Consider the following 20245-nt stretch of genomic DNA (forward strand, 5'->3'; position numbering starts at 1 on the left):
GTAATCAACTATATATATATATATATATAACTGTTATATACTATACAAGTATATACTATATTTATATATAATATATATATTTAATTGGATTCTAATTGATTTTTTAAATTTCATGAAGTTATAAATCTCGAGTCCCCAGAGTCAAATTTGAAAATGCACCTTAAATAATAAATAACACAATTTAATGTAATATATATGTTTTACATAAATATGTAATGAATTTCACATAAATAACTATATATATAATAATTCACAGAGAATTTTTAACTATTTAAAATTTGACTATAACATATCTAATAATTTGATTGAATAGTATTTTGACTAATTATTATAATATACGAAATTTGTTATAAAAATACTAAAGTAGCAGTAGTTATGTTGAAATTATATTTAATGGATTTTTGAACGGTTCAATTTGTATGAAATATTGCACTTTATTTGGATATGTAATAATATTAACTACCCTTTTCCACAAAACAGTAACTGCTTTTTCTTTGAGTTTATATAATTTCCACTAGCATATAAATATTAGTCCTTTGAGGTTAGTCTCACAGTTAGTCGCGCTAGTAGAAATGGGATCTTGAGTAAAATATATCTACAAGTACCACAGCAGTGAAATTCTATGTGTTTTTTCGCTTCCCTGAAATAATTATCGTTGCTTTCTGAGACCTTAATCTATATAAAACATATCTCTGTCATTATCTTTAACAAAACTGAGGTACAATATGTTTTAAAATGGGATTAAGTCTCAGAAACCCACAGTGAGTGAATATAATATCTAGCTTTGGTCTAATAGAACCCAAGTAATATAGTGTAGTGCTTTCTAGTCCATAGCCATGTTTTCAATTTTTCGACGCCAAATCAAGGCGAGTATATAATCCTGTTTATGGTTTAATTATTTAAAAAAAAAAGATTGAATAACCTAACCAAAAAAAAATCCGTCTGACAGGTTTCAACAGATGAAATAGCGTCTAGCCATCTATTGATTTCATTTTTAATTTAAACTTTATAAATTACTAGCTTTTACCCGCGACTCCGTCCGCGCGGAATAAAAAATAGAAAACGGGGTAAAAATGATCCTATGTCCGTTTCCTGGTTCTAAGCTACCTGCCCACCAATTTTCAGTCAAATCGATTCAGCCGTTCTTGAGTTATAAATAGTGTAACTAACACAACTTTCTTTTATATATATAGATTATGTTTAAAAGTATATAACTTTCTTATATTAGAATATACTCGGAAAACATCGAAAAAAATTTAGCAATCAATATAAGTTATGGCTAATGAGATGTGTATTGTTTTTAGCCGACTTCAAAAAGAAGGTTATCAATTCGACTGTATTTTTTTATCTGTGTTACCGCGAAACTCCGCCCCTGGTGGACCGATTTTGATAAAAAATATTTTAATCGAAAGGAAGTGCTTGCAGATGGGTCCCATTATTTATTTTTTTTTTTTTTTAAATAACTAGAAAACTAGTAGATTTTTATTACGCAATTTTTTAGAATTTAATCTCTCAGATCCACTATATGTAGTTTATGCCGATGTTGTACACTATGTCACCTCATTTGCCAATATCGGTTCAGTTGTTTAGGATGCAAGCCGTAACATAGTAACATTAATAAAAAAAACACATTTTTAAAAACAAACTTACTGTTCGAGAAAAATTACCCGCTTTATCAGTCGAGTAAAAAACATTACCCCCCTTTGTCAGTCGGGTAAAAATTAAATTAACTGTATTTTGTGTGCTTATGTGCTATATTACATATTAATGTTTTCTATATATACTCGTAGATATGAGCCATTTCGATTTTAGTCTGTGATTTTCGGCAGCGATAGTATCCTTTGTGTTCATTTGCTTTAATAATTTATTTTATTCATAATAATTTTGATATTTTATGTCAATATCCTTTGAAAAATATGAAATTTTAAACTATTTTTTTTGTTTAAACTTTCGTGAGTCATAATAATTAATTAATTAAGAACGGCTTAACTCACGTGTGATCGTCCAGTGACGGCACCGACTAGTTTCGGACCCGTCGGGGGTCCATTTTAATGTTAACAACAATAACAGTGACTCGTCAATTTTGAACTCGTCGACATCGCCGACGCACGCAACGTCCACCGCGAAACCGCGCTCTCCGCCCCCTCGAGCCGCGCACTACGATGGTTGGACGCGCGCGAAGATGGACCCCCGACGGGTCCGAAACTAGTCGGTGCCGTCACCGGACGATCACCCGTGATTTAAGCCGTTCTTAATTCATTATTATTTTTATACTTTATGTTCAAATATTTTTTAATTTTTTCTTCTATATAATTTGTATTTAAAAAAGAATTGAACACGAAAACATCGAGATTAGAAATGAATAATGAATATAGTAATTAGAGTATTACTTTTTATTTGTTATTTAAAATATTAATTAAAGGGTTGTGTCTGATATTTGATACTCTATAGTGTTTTGGTTCAATACCACTGCCTCAGAGTTACTTCCTTGTGCTCATATGTTTACAACTCATTATTGAGAATAAAATAAATAGATTCTTGAATTCATTGTGTGTTTTTTTTACATAAGCCGTCAAATACCCTTTGGATTTATTTTTATTCATTTCAAATATCTTCTCCACACCACACCTCCCGCATCCCGCTACACTTAAAACTGTGTTCTGCGCAGCGACTCACAAAAAGTTAACATCCATCAAGAAATCTAGATATCTGAAAACTATAAATAACTACAGTCGCCCGCGACTCCGTCCGCGCGGAATTAAAAAAACGTAATAAGAAGCCTATGTGTTCCTTCAGACTATGTTCTACATCTGTACCAAATTTCGTTAAGATCCGTTGAGCTGTTTCGGAGATACCTTCAAACAAACATCCATCCATCCATCTAAACATTCGCATTTATATTATTAGTATGTTAAGACGATCGTGTCAATAATTTTATCAACTTCTGCCTTGACATTGTCCGAAATTTAACAATAACAATTACAGTAAAGTAATGAATAGAAACAAAGAATTAATAAAAAAAATGATTTAATGTCAGTGTTCGAAAAAATGTACAATCAGTTCAAATTATGTTACATTTATAAGAAAAAAAGAACAAAAATTGTTGCCGCTTTTGGTATTAAATGTTTGTATGTTCAGAGAGATGAAATAAAATTAAAACTGCCATATGCTGAACAAGCTGGCAACTGAACAACACAAACTATAACCTAAACAAGAATATAAAAATCCTAGGGACACTTCAAACGGCTTCTTTATTACATCACTTTCTAATGTGCCCAATAAATTAGTTCCATATTCTTCCGCAATATTGCGAGGATTTTTATATTTGTAGCCAGGCTATTCATAAAAATTTACAATACTCTAATACAATGAAAATATTAACTATAGAGTGTAAGATTAGTTATTCCATATCGTGAGACCTTTTTGAACGTCTAATAATTTACTTACCCTTAGAACTAAGCATCTAAACTTGTATATATATTTTTAAAACCTATTTGAGTTCATACATGGAGCATAGTTTGCCCTCACTACTTAAAATTCAATCTGTGTTACAAAAAAAAAAACAACCGTTGATGGCTACCGCTAGTCCTACGGATTATATAACAAACTAAATTGTTTGTACACCCCATATGTAATATATAATATTTTAACTATTTATCTCTAAATGTAATATATACTGTTTCCTGCATTACGGCAGAAGCTACATCGATTAAAATGAGTTTTAATTTAACACAATTGGCAACACTAATAAATTAAAAGACATAATTGTAATGTAAATCTCCTAACGGCACATAATATCTAAAAATAAATTTATTAAGTAAAATTTATTACAATTAAATATAAATTGGGTTTCAACGAAACCAAATGTTTAAATAATAAATACGTACAATGAAAAATTATATAATTTTAATTATTTAAAAAAGATTTTTTTTATTAATTCATTTAATAAAAAAAATCTTTTTTAAATAATTAACGTTCTTGTAAATAATTTGATTTGAAATAAGTAAACATTTATTAAATAAAGAAATGAGTAGTTAATTAAATAAAAAATATTTACAAGAAATAAATCTCTTGATATGAGTTCCTGATGCGATCTTTTGAAACTCGAAAACAACAACTTTTGTTTGTGAGTTTCCACAGCGGGTGTACTTTTATAAAACATAGTCATCTCTATCATTATTAAAAAAAAATAGACAACAATGTACGACATGTGACATGGTAAAATATGTTCCTAAAAATGTCTACAACTGGGCGCTAAATATAGTAAGACGGTACAGATCTAATCATTTCTAATTTGATATTTATATTAAATATGATCATAATTTACATTTTTATTACATGCAGTATAATAACTAGGCATCTACAAAACTGATCTATGTATATTGTAAGAGTATTACATGTCCTATATTTTAACTAACAGTGCAATATTTAACATCAATCAATGGACATCCGATAATGTAAGCTGTAATAAATGCATAATTACACATGGTGCTATATAAAGGACAATGGTGGCTATTTACATATTGTTTTTTATGTATTTTGTTATTTAAATATCTTTTAAAATGTATTAAATTTTATAATATACATAACAATAATAACGCAAAGAAATTTGTTAAGTATTTTTACGATGAGTATTGTTGTGTCTATTATTTTTTTAAAGTCGCACAAAATCTTATCTACAATTTGATAATGTGTTATACAGAGATTTTTAATAGTTCTACATACATGATTGTTTATTTAATATAATTTAAATGCAGAATTCGGTAAATTAAATTTGTAAATTCATCAAATATACACAATAATTAAATTTGAATGCACACAGTTCAGAGCTTTGTTTCACAAAAGTAACGAAATAAAAAGCTGAGTTGTATAATTTCGTTCGATATGTCTGTGTGTAAGCTCGTCAAACTTTTTATGATTTTCTGATAAGTGTCAACTTAAAATATCAGAAGTATTTTAATGATCTCTAGGTCATAAAGTATATGGCGAACTTAATCTCCGTGGTAAAGATTCAGAAAAACGGATCAACAACCGGGGTAGTTACTAGGAGACTTTCGCGTATTCAGCGGCGGAGGACATCGGTATTTCTTAGTCGTTTTCGGTGGCTGAGTTGTTGTAGACTTGATATACTCTAAGTAATGACTGTTCTGTGGATAGAGGTAGGATAGGAAGTGGCTGGGAACTCTCAATGAATTTCTCATGAACATTTTTTTCTTGGGTGCTTTGGGTGCTTTGGGAGCTTTTTGTTTTTTGGTACCCTCTGAGGGAGGGTCGGCGGTGAACTACCAAACCTTGCACTTGTTCTTTGGGTTCATGGGCGAACCGAGGGGGCAGGAGTAGTCTCGGGAGAACTCCTCCATGTTGGAGAGAGGGCCTAGAACCCGGAAGCGGCCTGGCGCGTGGAAGCCGGTCGTGATGCGTAGCTTCAGTGCCTCCTTGCGGTACACCGAGCACCACGTGCTCGCCGCGCTCAGCCAGAATAACTGCACACATAAACAACACATATAAATCACAACCTACATTATCTATATTTATTACAAGAAATCTATAACACTCAAAATCTAGAAAACCTAAAAAAAATATAAGCACTACTGTCACTTCTGTTATTAAAGCAGAATCTATTAGTTTTTTCAAAATGTAACTATGTTACATTTACAACTTCTTCGTAATGGTGTCTAAGATAAACATGTTTATTCTTCAATAAAATGGTTAATAACCTGTTTTGGCGTGTATTTCTCTAATCCTGGAAGGCGTGGCTCCTCGCCGTGCCTCTTGGTCCAGGCCTCGTACGCGTAGTAGGCTCCCTTGATACCGCCGTTGTCTGCTATGTTCTCACCCTGAGTGTTCACGCCGTTTAACTGCGAACACACAAATGTCATTGAATCAAATAAACATGCTTTAACAACTTATGAAGATTCAAACAAATAGAGCGGTTATTAGTAACATTACCCTACAAAAATTATCAGTAGCAATAATAGCAAAACGCCATTTTATACCTTATAGTACTAAATTATAAATTACGAGTGGAGAGTTGTTGCTCAGAGGTAACATGTACCCAGATTTTGGTATTTTTGGTACATAGAACTGTCTTTGACATGATCTCTATGTCACTAATATTATAAATGCGAATGTTTAGATTGATGGATGTTTGTTTGAAGATATCTTCAGAACGTCTCAACGGATCTTAATTAAATTTGGCACAGATGTAGAATATAGTCTGGAAAAACACATAGGCTACTTATTACATTTTATTTTATTTGTCGCGGGTGACGGCTAGTGCTCTTATAAAGATAGGTTAATTAGAAATTACACAAGAAAACCTTTGCTTTTAACTCTACGCAATTTACCTTAAGACCAACTTCTTCAACAGTGTAATTCGAGTACTGATCAATGATGCATTTAGCTTTCTTTAGATACTTCTGCTTCGTCTCCTCTTGCCACCAATCCACCAGGTTACCATCCTTATCGAATTGACGTCCCTGATGACATAAAAAAAGTTAAGCGAGCATTACTGAAAAAGCACTTGGATATAAAAAAACGTTGTATTGATTTTTACCAACTCTATAAAAATGACTTGAAATTACTACTGATGACAAATTTTTTTTTTCAAGTTTTCCTTTTTTCAAACTAACTGGGACACTCGCATTCGATTGGTTATTAAACAATTTCTTAATGTAGTTCTTATTATAAATCGACACTGAAAGCCTTCATTAGTGACTTCTTAACGACTGTCAGTATCGTATGAATAACAATGTCGACCTGGTCATCAAAGCCGTGTGTGATCTCGTGTCCGATTACGAAGCCGATTGCGCCGTAATTCATGTAGGCCGGCCGCAGAGCTGAGAAGAACGCTCCTTGTAGAATGCCCGCAGGGAATTCTGTGACAGGCATACAAGTAGTAACTTAGCTAGAATTGACACGAATTTATTCGATTAAATAAATACATTATTTCTTCTTTTTTAGCTGGTTTTAGTAAACATAGAAATACTAACGTATGCTGTTCTCTATGGAGGAGTAGAATGCGTTAACGATGGCAGGTCGGCCGTGCGTCACCCAGTCCGTCTTGTTGACGGGCTGCCGCAGCTTCTGGAAGAGGTAGTCGGTGCCGAACAACGTCAGGTTCAGAACCGACTCCATCAGCTTGTCCTCAGACATCTCCAACTACAAGGAATACATATATTATCACCAAAGGTGGACATAACTCGTTAAATCGTTAATTAAAGAAGTTAACATTTTGCTTAACGGATTAACTTTTAAGTTAACTTCAAAAGGTGTTAACGCTTTTGTTAACTTCCGTTAATATAGTCCGTTAATCGTTACATTAGATACTGGGTGACGTGCTGTCATTTTGTTCAAATTACGCGTCACGCCACGCTCGTAAGTTCAGCTATGTTGGGCGACTGTCGGCGACTCGAACGAGTTGATAATAGATATATGTGAAGTTCGCGTGCAAGTGTGATGCATCAGAGCGTCCAGGAAAGACGTGGCCAATAGGGAAGGGAAGGTTCGAAAACACTTTACTATATTCATACTTTTAGACTTTGTCTAATACTTGAGATACTAACTGACTATAGGTTCAATTGCAATCAAAATAATCAAGTGTGAAAAAATTTAATTAATATGTTAGAGAATGTATAGTGAAATAAATATATTGAAACAAGTGTCGCCACAATAAGTGTGAAATTGTAAATTCAATTTACAAAAGTGTGTGCAATTCGTATATCCCTTACAATAGACTACAAGAGACTTACCCCTTCATAGAACTCTGACAGTTTTTCATCGTTGAGCATTTCGTCAGGGTATGCGATGTGTGCGGCCATCGCGTCTGCTTTGGCAAGGGCGGCGCGGCGCGTCGTATCGTCCATCCACTCAACCTCCTCCAAGGTGCGGCGGAACTGCTCTCTGATGTCCTTCACCATCTCCAAGGCGTTCTTCTTTGAGTCTTCATTGAAATACTTACGGATGTACAGCGCACCCACAGATATAGACAAGCTGGAAACATTAAATATATTTTATAATTGTGCCCATAAAGTGTGGAATAAATGACAAAGTAGGAGAGATGCTTGAGGATAAGAGTATTGAACAATACAGAGAAAATTGAGTAGTTCGTAACTATCACATCATTGATTATCACTAGACAAATTAGTCAAAATTTAAAGACTGTTATTCTTCGTCTTCAAATGAAATAACTTGTCCTTAATCTCTAAATGAGTAGGTAGTTTGTTATTATTTTGTAGCAAACTGTGAAAACATTTCGTTGATAATTAATATTTGTAGTACCCTACTCATTTTTCTAGCATTGTGCATGTGTGTTGTGTGAGTTCGTTTGTTTGGCACAAGCGTGCTAAAGTGAGGTTATGGTGTAAGGTCGTGTTTACCTCATGCTGGTGGTATCAACACACTCCTTCCAGCGGCTCTCGCGTTCCGTCTTTCCGGAGAGCACGGTGACGTAGCTCAGCTGGCGGCGTCGCAGCTCATCCGTTAGGTAAGAGACCGAGGCGCCCGCTACGCGCCACATCACGTAGTTAGCCTGCACGCGCTTAGGCGTACTCTCCAAGAATTGCTACATACATCAAGACAACAAGCCAATGTTATATACGATAAAAAAAATGTTTTACAGGAAATATTTTGAAATGTTAATTTTACTGACCAACTGAAACAAATCTGAATTCGTAATGATTTTATATCGAATTAAAATACTGGATATAAAGATTTTAACAGTATTTTTATTTAGACAACGTATGGCTGGATCATCTAATTATTATAAACTAGCTTTTACCCGCGACTGCGTCCGCGCGGAATAAAAAATAGAAAACGGGGTAAAAATTATCCTATGTCCATTTCCTGGTTCTAAGCTCTCTCTCTGTGTCGGTCCCTCATTTCTGAGGATCGTGGTCAGCATGTGCAGGGTCGCATCTGGAGCGGATGATATGCCTCCACCGGCTCCTGTCCAGCGCGTCTCTCACGACGGTATGAAATTTTGTGGACGACAACTCCTTCATTTGGTCAGTCCATCTTGTTGGTGAGCGGCCGCGTGGTCTTTTTCCTTGAGTGTTGCCAACGACAATAAGTTTTTCTAGACTTTCGTCTCCTCTGCGTTCTGCGTTCTCTGGTTCTAAGCTACCTGCCCACCAATTTTCAGTCAAATCGATTCAGCCGTTCTTGAGTTATAAATAGTGTAACTAACACGACTTTCTTTTATATATATAGATAGATAGATATAAATACGTACCTCCAGACTGGTGATGTAGGAGGGAACGTTGACGATAACAACCTCGTCCATATCGATAGAGACGTGAGGAGCCAGCAGCCGGTTTATGTATTTCATCCAATCGACTCTAACAAAAGTTAATTGTCCTCATAAATAAAAAACAATGTTAAATTTATTTTATGAAGGCTTTAAATTATCTATATATTTTGCTCGAATGTAAATTTTAATGAGTGAACTCAAATGTACACCACATCAAAGTACTTAAAAGTTAATAGGCTTTATAATTATCTATAATTCCTTTAAATGCTCACAGTTACAAATAGGGCTTTTAATTTAACCCTTAATCCAATTAGTATCATTATTTTCATTTATTAAGGCTAACGATCTATTTACATTTCCGAAGGCTCATCATCATGAGGGATCATGATAACATGTATCCCTAATTAAAAGGTTTAATGAGATTTAAAAAAAAAATACAGTCGAATTGATAACCTCCTTCTTTTTGAAGTCGGCTAAAAAGGACAAAAATCATCGCAACTTCCATCCTCAATATACATCAGACAACTGCCATCTGTCCAACAATTTTTATATTTATCTAATTAAATTTTTATATTTTTTATTCAAAATTGTGTACTTACTTTGGGAAACGTTTTTGCAGCTGTGTAACAGTCATAGGGTTATAAAGAGCTGTCGCGTTACGTCGTTTCTCTAATGGCAAGGAAATCTGTAATAGAAATAAATGTATCTACATCTAATACACTACAAAATAAAAATACACCCACATCCCAGGTTCATGATCCGAACATATGTTAGGGGGAACGATAGAACAAAAAAATACAGTACCTAGAAAATTGCAAGTAATAATGATGTTAAGACAGATACTTATCTTTGGTTTCTGAGAATAAAAATATTATATTGTTATCTATAGTATGTTAAAGATAATTGAGAGATATTACGATATGTTTTAAACATTGATATAAGTTTCAGAAACCAATATAATGTAATGAATAAATGATGGTCGGAAATATTTTAAAGTGAAAAGGCCAAAGTACATAATTTATATATGAACATATAAAAATGATTTTGTTTTTTTCACTGAAAGTTATTATTTTATAGTTTCATCATTTCTATTTTATTTAAATTTTAAATTCAGCGATGAATTTCGTATAAAATTAAATTATGAAAATATGATTCTGGGAAATTTGTTGATTTTCCATTCCCTTTGAATCTGTTCATTTAATTAAATTCCAATTTTTGCGATGTATTTTACGAATATTTCATAATAAATAATTCACGGTACAATATATTGAGTCTGGATGTCAGCCAATTAATTTTACATACAAAGCAACATAAAGCATTCGCTAAATAAAGATGCCATTTTCAATGTGAATTTAAATGTTAAATTTCTCTTTGTCATATTACGCACTTTTGATCACTTCACGTTGCTCATAATGAAATGTTTTTCGTCAGCCGTTTTGTGAAATCAATGAGTGAAAAATTTCGTTAATTAAAAAAATAAAACCTTTTGTATTGCTTTAAGGAAATTTTTTTTTTTTTAAAGTAACGATAGCGGTCTTTGTATAGTAAACTAGCTGTCGAACGCGACTCCGTCCGCACGAGATTAAAAAAATTTGTTCAGACTCCCAGACTATGTTCTACACCTATGCCAAATTTCGGCAAGATCCATGTAACCGTTCTGAAGATAACTTCTAACAAACATCCATTCATCTAAACTTCCGCAATTATAAAGATATCTAGCTGTCACCCGCGACTCCGTCCGCGCGCAGTTTAAAAAAAAATAGATGTTGGCCGATTCTCAGACCTACTGAATATGCTCACAAAATTTCATGAGAATCGGTCAAGCCGTTTCGGAGGAGTACGGGAACGAAAACTGTGACACGAGAATTTTATATATTAGATAAGATTGTAAGTTCTTTCTGATCTTGTTAGTTTGTTATTATGACAATAGATGGCGTTAGTAGTTTATCACGAAAGTCACACTCTTTTTGAAAAGTCTTGCGCTAAATAAATGCTAATAAATGCAATAGTGCTAAAAACATTAATAAAAACCAGAATATAAATAGGGAAATACCCGAGCGTAAATGCTAGGTTTGACATCTGTAGCCACTTGCTTACAATTTTCCAAGTGGATTTTTAAAGCGCAAAATTTTTATTGTAACTTCAATAGGTAGGTATATAAATAATTTCAATACATATTTCAGTCACTTATCATTGTTAATCTATATATATAAAAGAAAGTTGTGTTAGTTACACCATTTATAACTCAAGAACGGCTGAATCGATTTGACTGAAAATTGGTGGGCAGGTAGCTTAGAACCAGGAAAAGGACATAGGATAATTTTTACCCCGTTTTCTATTTTTTATTCCGCGCGGACTGAGTCGCGGGTAAAAGCTAGTCTATATATATAAAAGAAAGTCGTGTTAGTTACACTATTTATAACTCAAGAACGGCTGAATCGATTTGACTGAAAATTGGTGGGCAGGTAGCTTAGAAACCTTTTTTTTTTTTTTTTTATTCCGCGCGGACGGAGTCGCGGGTAAAAGCTAGTAAGTGATAAATAAAAGACCCCAGATGGATACGAAACTAGTTGGTGTCGTCAACGGAGTTAAAACGTGAGTGTAAGCAGTTCTTAAACATTTTATTAGCAACATAATTCAACATTAAAGTGAACGATTTATTTATCATTGAATCCCTCAAAGTCCTTTAACGATATTCTCGTAAAATGGAGCAATAAATTTTAGCGTATATATTTATATTTTTCAGTGTTTCAAGATTCAATTGAAACAGTCCTATATAATTAGGTCACTGTGCTCCGAAGTAATTTTTACTCTCGGTCACAAATGTTTCCTCGTAATAAAAATGCGCGTATCGTAAATCTTGATGATTGTTTTGTTGGTCGCCTGTCAATGTTTAGATCTAATATTATAAATGCGTATGTTTAGATGGATGGATGTTTGTTTGTAGGTATCTCCGTAACGAGTTAATGTAGAGCATGTAGATACATGTAGAGCATAGTCTGGAAGAACACGTAGGCTACCAAAAAAGTTTTTTTTAATTCCGCGCGGACAGATTCGCGGGCGATATCTAGTTATAAATGCGAAAGTTGGATGGATAGATTTTTGTTTGACGTTATCTCCGGAACGGCTCAACGGATCTTGATGAAATTTGTCACAGATGTAGAACATAGTGTGGAAGGCTACTTCTTATCGTTTTTTTCAACTCAGCGCGGACGGAGTCGCGGGTGACTACTAGTCTGGTGATATGTTACCTTTATTATATTGAATTGAAGATGAAAGTATTAGATTTTATCGTTTTCCAGTTCGGAAATACTTAAGATAATATGCTTGTTAATAATTTTAAAAGAAGTATATAACTTGTGTGATAATTGCAACAAGTTTAGATATTGAATGTTCTAAGTGTATTGTAAAAAATTTCTAACAATTATTGATAATAGGATTTGATTTGTTGCAGCACAGAAAGTACTTAAGTTACGCAAAGTTATTTTTAAGTTTATCTTTCACAATGTAGAGAGCATGTTTATATGAAAAAAAAACCTGATAACTTAAATCGATATATTTACTTAGGTTCTATATATTGCCTAGGTTGAAGAAAATAATAAAACAGCAAATTCCAAGCCATGACTTTAAATCGATTGCTCCTATGAATAAGGGCCAATGTGCAAATTGACAACTTTTCAGGAGAGACTCTCAAAGTTTCAACCATATAGGAAAAGATGCCGCATAGGCTCTTTTACTTTAGAAAAAAACACGTTTACATCTGTAAATGTGTATTTGTGTTTAGTGGATGTTGTTAACTAGACTAAGACGTAGCTTTTAACATAAAAAAGTAAAAATCATCAATTTGTTACTTTGGCCCTTATACATAGGACCATAAACCATAGACATAGAGGTAATTAAAGGAATAATCGTAAATTTTACATTTAAAACAATACTCACATTGGCGAGTGTGATTTCGAAATCGAGCGACTCCCTGAGTTCAGTTTCCGCTCGTTTTCTGTCGGCTCCGAGCAACACTGAGATGTCGACCATGTAAGAGTAATATGCTTGCACCAGCTTGTCGTTGAAGCCGTGACTGAGGTACTCCCGGCTGAGCCCTAGCGACGCCTGATCCAACTGTATATAACAACATCATTATTATATGCTCATATACTTTACAACATATTGAAAGTACCAACATATTAATTCATCGCCAAGCGAACGCTAGCGCAGAACATTCGCAAAACATAATATCGTTACACTGTACTGCAATATTTCATTAAACGGTTAAAGCAAACTCGCTCAGCTATACTGTTACATATAGTTACAAAACAGCTCATTCTCAAGATCGTTATGTAACATGTCACAGCCTTGTATGAATATAAAGTTAATGTCGCTCACCAAGCATTACATTTTACACGTTTTCAAAAAATATAAAGATGGACAATATAGTAGAATACCACAATTAACTAAATTACTGTATAATTTTATAAATTAAACTATATTAACACATTAACAGAATACAGTTGAGTCTTACGTCGATGATCCTCTTAGTAGAGTTCTTGACGTCGACACTGATGGAAAAGTCGAGGAAGTAGTCGACGGAGTATCCAGCTGTGCGGAAACGGTACACGGAGTCGTCCCAGGCGAAGGCGTGTTCATTCCAGTTGTCGCCTTCCAGCACCGGCCAGCCGCCGAATCGCTTCATAATATCGAGCAGGGGCTTTACTCCGCGCGCCTCTATCACGGCTGCAATCGATCTAATTGTTAGTACTTCTATCGCTACAATGTTTATTACAATAACATAGTCGATAGAATGGTTAAATGGGGTCATCATGTACTGGATTCTAATAAATAGTAGCCGGACCTAAACATATTTTATTAGAGAGGTATTTTCATGCGGTGGACTGTAACTATTCAGAGATTTTTTGATTCCTCGGTTATTACAGATAAAAATAATCACTCCATCATTATTAAACAATTATTTATAAAGCAATGACAGAACTGTGTATGTAACATTTCTATCTAAAGCAATGTTAAATTTTAAACAAGAATAACTGTATGTTTTAACAATTTGTTTGAACTCTTAACCTACTTTTGTTTAAAGGATGATTTTAATTTGGTCAATGGGTGTGTTAGTTTACGATTTGGCATCGATTCCGTGCTTTATGCATTCTCGATGTGAGCGAATTGTTTGCGGAAGTGACGTCACCCGCTCACTTTCACCTCCGGCAGGTTAACGTAACGATCCGTGTAATTATCAAAACAGCCACCATCACATATGTTATCCTAATAATTGCGAATTCATATTTGTTACGCTTTAACATACTGATGTATTACACACTAGCTGTCGCGCTATATACGAAGTAGAAGTCGTCAATTTGATGTTAGGCAAATCATTGTTGTTATTTTACGATATCAATATGTAATATGTAGCAGCGTAAAGGGTCTTCATACGAGGGCAGAATAGTCAGTAGGACAATGTAGTACTCCATTTTTTAACTCACCCTAACTACCGAAACTGTTCTACCTCGTGCGTCTGTATTCAATAGCAGTGCTGCAAGTCCTACTACACTACGTCGTGTTCTGCCCTCGTGTAAGGCATAACGTTTTATTGACTGACGCTAATGCTAATTGATTTGGCCAAGCGAGTTGCCTGATTCAATATAATTCTGAGACAAGCGTACGAACATCGAACAGATATTGTATTTTAAAAAAAGTAGCTGGTATTATACTAATCGTAGTGATACAAGCTTCAAATGGTTAATTTTTTTTATATATATCTATATTTATAAAAACTAATTACGCCTTTCATTTTATTTCAATCGAAATAAAGATATGTTATAATACAAATTCTTAGTTAGTTTTTCTAAAGTGGAAAACCCATGGATATTGTGTCACACTTCAAGTAGCACAAGAAGTCAATAATTACAAAATTTTAATTGAGCTAGGAACGTAGTAAACTTAAATGTGAGAAGTTTAAAGTTATAAAAGTTACAACAAATATTATGATTAATAAATGTACCAATAGATGGCGACTCATTACCGCAGATATATCAACAACCGTCCCGCAAAATTTAATATTCGTTATCCGCTTGATATTCACACGACGAATGCGGTCATTCGCAACAACTATGTTACCTATGGTTAATTACGAAATTAGGTAAACACATGCCAACAATATAATAAGTAAATAGTACGCGTGCGGTAATCAAATTAATACAGAAATTGAAATCACGCAAACCGAGGATAATTAATGAATCAATAATTATTTACTCAGATATCATTGTATTAATAAACCTATTATGAATAAAACTTTAATTAGTCACATATACAGGATGTCCCATAAAGTAAAATGATGATGATTTTTTTTTTCTAATAGATGTCTTTTTGATTTCAAAACAATTTGAACACCCTTGTATTTTTTACTTAACATCTAGTTAAAACTCTTGTTACCGTTGTTAATAAACAGATCAAAATAATAGGTTGTTCGGAAAGTCATTTCGTTTTTTCTTGACTTAGGATTCGTTTATTTCGACGAAGATGCACCACGTCCTTGAAGGTCGTTTGGAGCTGATAAAGGCATTATTAAACATATAAAATAGAAACAAACATAGAAAATAGAAAATAAAAACGAAACGACTTTCCGAACAACCCAATAGTTTTATATAAAAATAGTTCGTTTCGTTGTAAATAGATTTGGTAGATGCGGCACATTATTTTTTTTTTCATTCAGCCACTGAGTTGAGTCATGATCGTAAAATATAAAAAAATGACTACAGATATTTGTGTTGAAATGTGTTTAAGAACAAACAATGAATTTAATACAGTTTTACTTGTTTGTTACATAACGTTCTTTCACTCATGTATTCTTTTATTTTATATCCTTTAGTTTCATATATTATATAATTAATTCGATGCATTCCAGTAATAAAAAAAGCGGTTTATTGATTTTATTCTGTCAAAAATCACTGGGAAAGAAAAGATTTAAGAAGCAATCATACGTTTATGCATTGTCATCCCTTTCAGTTCCCTTAAAAAAACAGAGATAGCGATATGTTTTGTACACAATTTTCGCAAGTTGATACGGTCACGATTAGTGATAATATTTAGTTATAAATTTCAAGTTAATTACTTACACTTATTCATACAAGCCTTGTACAAAGTCTTGGCAAGGATGAAGGGATGCGGTTCCCCTTCGGTTATTGGTTCTTCCAACAGTGCTCGGATCTGTTCTTGCAGCTGATCGGTTATTATCGAGAACGTATTGACGGAGGATTTGTCGTCAGGTATACGTGTATTCTTCTCGAAGGAACCGCAAGAGAAGTCGTAGAAGTCATCGCAAGGGTCCACATTTTGATCCATGTTCGATAGAAGCTTCGAAGCTATAACAATAAATTAATAATTAATTGTTCATAATTATAATTTTAGTATTAATTAAATCACAATATTATTGAAGATAATAATGATACTACTACTACGACGTATTATAACAACGTAAACAGAATTAATTGAAACAAGAAAATATAGGTACAATTAAAAAGTATAATAGTCACACGTGGTAGTAATCAATGTGAGTGTTACTCATATCTTAGTACGCTATCACCGTCTCGTTTCGGACCCGTTGGGGATTCTTCCCCAGGGCAAGTGATAACGGATAATTAAACGCAGTACCGACCGTCTATCCCATTTCCATAAGGCGACGTCGAAAGCGTCCGAGTCTGGCATGAAAGGCCATCTGCGGTGCACCTTAAGATACCCTATCTTTGGAAGATTTCTCCCGACACCATATTTATATATATATATATATATACGTGTGTGTGTGTGTGAGTGTGTGTGTGTGAGTGTAATTTAGTAGTAAATAATATTGTCATACCTGTATGTACACATCCCGGTGAGTAGCAAATCTCGTAATCCGATCCAAAAACTGCGGGCGGCATGGATTGAGGGGAAGAAATTCTCATTTCACTAGTTTGTGGCAAGTCTATAATAAATATTTAAAATAAACAAAACAAAAGAAAAACACGAACAAAATTTAAATAAAAACAAGTTTTAGTTTTCATTATGAAAGTTCAAATGTTTGTTGCATGATGAAGTTGCAAATGATGAAATTATGTGAAAAAAGTAATTCTTATTAGAGTACTCGTAATTGTTTATAAGATTTAAGGCTGTTTAGTACGTTGATAACTTCCGAAGGGAACTATAAAGAAAATTCCAAACATTCTATTGACAACGTGTACAAAATATTCTCGGCAAATCGAGTCCGAATTATCTTAATGGACAGTAATATAACGTATAAGGGAAATATGATGTACAAATAAAAAGCGTCGCAGAAGTCATGCTTCGGCCTCGACGCGACACGACCGAGGTCGTCATTTAAAGTGTTTGATAAATTGATCGCTTCGATTCGAAGAATCATTTCCTCGTATATTTTTTTTATTACAATTATAGCAAACATATAAAGTCTAGAGACAAGTTTACGAATGTAGCAGAAGTAAACATTTGAGTGATCATTTGAAATGAATTCGAACCTAGGTATAAGTAAGTATTACTAGACATGTCTTTGTTTAATGCTATGCCTAAGTAATATGTTAAGTTTAATCGCTATATGTTTCCACTGCTTAAACATGTAAAAATTATATGTTTTAGTGCGAATATTTCAGCTTAAGATATCTACAGTAACATATTACGCAGTTTGGTATAACAATGCTATGGTTAATATTAGGTCCTTACATATGAAATTGGCGTTTTTCGTACTGGCCACTTTAATCACGAATTTCTCCTCTTTGGTAAGGAATTCCAAATTCAAATTTGTACAGCTATAGACTCATGTATTTGTGGTTCGATGACCGTCATTCATTTGTTTTTTTTTCTTCTGTTTTTTCTGTTTGCGTCACTCATTTTACAAAATGGAAAACTTAAAATATCGCATTATTTACGAGTACGAGTTCCACGGTGGCACTAGTGCTGCGGAAACGACTCGAAGGGTGAATGATGTGTATGGCGGTCGTGTTGCAAAAGAAAACACAGTTCGTTTTTGGTTCAACGTTTTCGTTCTGGAAATTTCGATCTGCAGAACGAGCCCCGTGGACGGCCTGAGACTCAAGTTGATAATGAAGAGTTGAAGGCTATTTTGGAAGCGGATCCATCGCAAACCACGTCCGAGTTAGCTGCAGGCTGCGATGTTAGTGATAAAACTGTTTTAATTCACTTGAAGCAAATTGGGAAGATTAAAAAGCTTGAAAGGTGGGTACCTCACGAATTGACTGTGAAGCAAACCGGCAAACGCGCGTCGACTGTTGCGTTACATTACTAAACCGGCACAATAATGAAGGTATTTTAAACCGAATCATTACCTGTGATGAAAAGTGGGTTCTTTACGATAATCGGAAGCGCTCAGCGCAATGGTTGGATCCTGGCCAGCCAGCCAAATCCTGCCCCAAGCGAAAATTAACCCCAAAAAAGTTACTTGTAAGCGTTTGGTGGACTAGTGCCGGTATTGTTCATTACAGTTTTCTCAAATCTGGCCAGACTATTACGGCTGATGTCTATTGTCAGCAATTGCAAACCATGATGGAAAAGCTATCGGCTAAACAACCTAGGCTGGTCAATCGCTCCACGCCACTGCTGCTTCACGACAACGCTAGACCACACACTGCGTAACAGACGGCTACTAAATTAGAAGAGCTTCAATTGGAAAGTCTAAGACATCCTCCGTACTCCCCGGACCTTGCTCCAACAGATTACCATTTTTTTCGAAATTTGGATAACTTCTTGCAAGGGAAAAAATTCAACTCCGATGGGGCAGTTCAAATCGTCTTCAAAGATTTTATTGATTCCCGTCCGACTGGTTTTTTTAGTAAAGGGATCAATGAACTACCTATGAGATGGCAAAAGTGCATAGAAAATAATGGTTCATACTTTGATTAATTAAATATATTATATTAAAAAATATTCGACTTTTTTTCCTCCCATACAAAACGCCAATTTCATATGTAAGGACCTAATATATTTAACATGTTCAGTGTAAACAACGCAACGTATGCGATGTCACAGGGTCGCCTGTTAAAGGAAAATGAGATGGTGCCAAGTTCATGTCGAGGGCAAACATTTTTTTTGGAGCTTCCATTAAATGCAAATGGTCTTTAAACTCAATACAATAGTGTAGGTAGACATTTATTATTTTTTTCCGATAATGTATTTCGTAAGTATGTCAAGACAATGCAAATTGTAACACTTTCTAATATATTTGGTTTGCTAACATATTGTATGTTTTTACATAATATACAAGGTGCATACGCAATATATATATATATATATATATATATATATATATATATATTGTTAACATATTATTGTATAGTAAGCAACGATAACAAAATTCTTCACACACAAGTTCGTCAATTTTGACAAGAGATTTTCGTACGTACGACCTTTAACGAATCTGTTTGGTGTGTAAACAGTTTTTTTTATATCAGTTAGTTAGTTCTAGTTCATGAGTAGTATTTCCAATAGTAATCAGTCCTAAATTGCATAGCAAACGCAACTGTTCACGTAAGAGGTGTGACGCAAACATCCGTGCGCCATTTAAATCTGGTAAACGAGCGAAAATTACCTTTCGATTTGCAAGTATATTAACAAAAACTCGTTCCAAACAGATTGGATATTACACTCTCGATTTTCGTGCACTGATTTCGTTTCCTAACGCCTTACTTAACTGTAGCGAAACGGTCACGACCGAGACGTGAGTTGGCTGCATAAGGTTCGCTGTACACGGTTACCTACAAACAGTCGATACAGGCGACTTGCAACAGTCCGCGTCTAGTAGTTAGAAATTGAACGACTCAGAACAATAATGATTTTCGCGTTTTTATGTCTTAGGATTTATATGTATGTTCCATTATGATCTGTAGTCTAAACGACTGCACCGATTTCGACAAGTGAGATTTTGTCAGATTTTTTCAACAATTATTGTTTTTCATGAAACAAGGTACAATATGCAGTCGAAGGTAAAAC

At 34.1% G+C, this 20245-nt stretch overlaps 1 protein-coding gene across 2 annotated transcripts in view; it reads right to left on the minus strand.

Moving 5' to 3' along the window:
• Positions 1-4793: 4793 nt before the first annotated feature.
• Positions 4794-20245, minus strand: part of LOC106717280 (neprilysin-2) — a 41017-nt gene continuing 25565 nt past the window's right edge. For both annotated transcript variants that reach the window (XM_045686275.1, XM_045686276.1), the window contains 13 exons: positions 17106-17213; positions 16369-16614; positions 13767-13978; positions 13190-13366; positions 9850-9935; positions 9233-9338; positions 8379-8563; positions 7752-7992; positions 6993-7161; positions 6760-6878; positions 6348-6479; positions 5718-5858; positions 4794-5483 (listed from right to left, as the gene is read on the minus strand). In XM_045686275.1, the coding sequence (XP_045542231.1) occupies positions 5283-5483; positions 5718-5858; positions 6348-6479; positions 6760-6878; positions 6993-7161; positions 7752-7992; positions 8379-8563; positions 9233-9338; positions 9850-9935; positions 13190-13366; positions 13767-13978; positions 16369-16614; positions 17106-17213 (2123 nt within the window). In that variant the 3' untranslated portion in view covers positions 4794-5282. The remainder of the gene's footprint in view (positions 5484-5717; positions 5859-6347; positions 6480-6759; positions 6879-6992; positions 7162-7751; positions 7993-8378; positions 8564-9232; positions 9339-9849; positions 9936-13189; positions 13367-13766; positions 13979-16368; positions 16615-17105; positions 17214-20245) is intronic.

Source organism: Papilio machaon, chromosome Z (assembly GCF_912999745.1).
Source record: "Papilio machaon chromosome Z, ilPapMach1.1, whole genome shotgun sequence".
NCBI lineage: Eukaryota > Metazoa > Arthropoda > Insecta > Lepidoptera > Papilionidae > Papilio > Papilio machaon.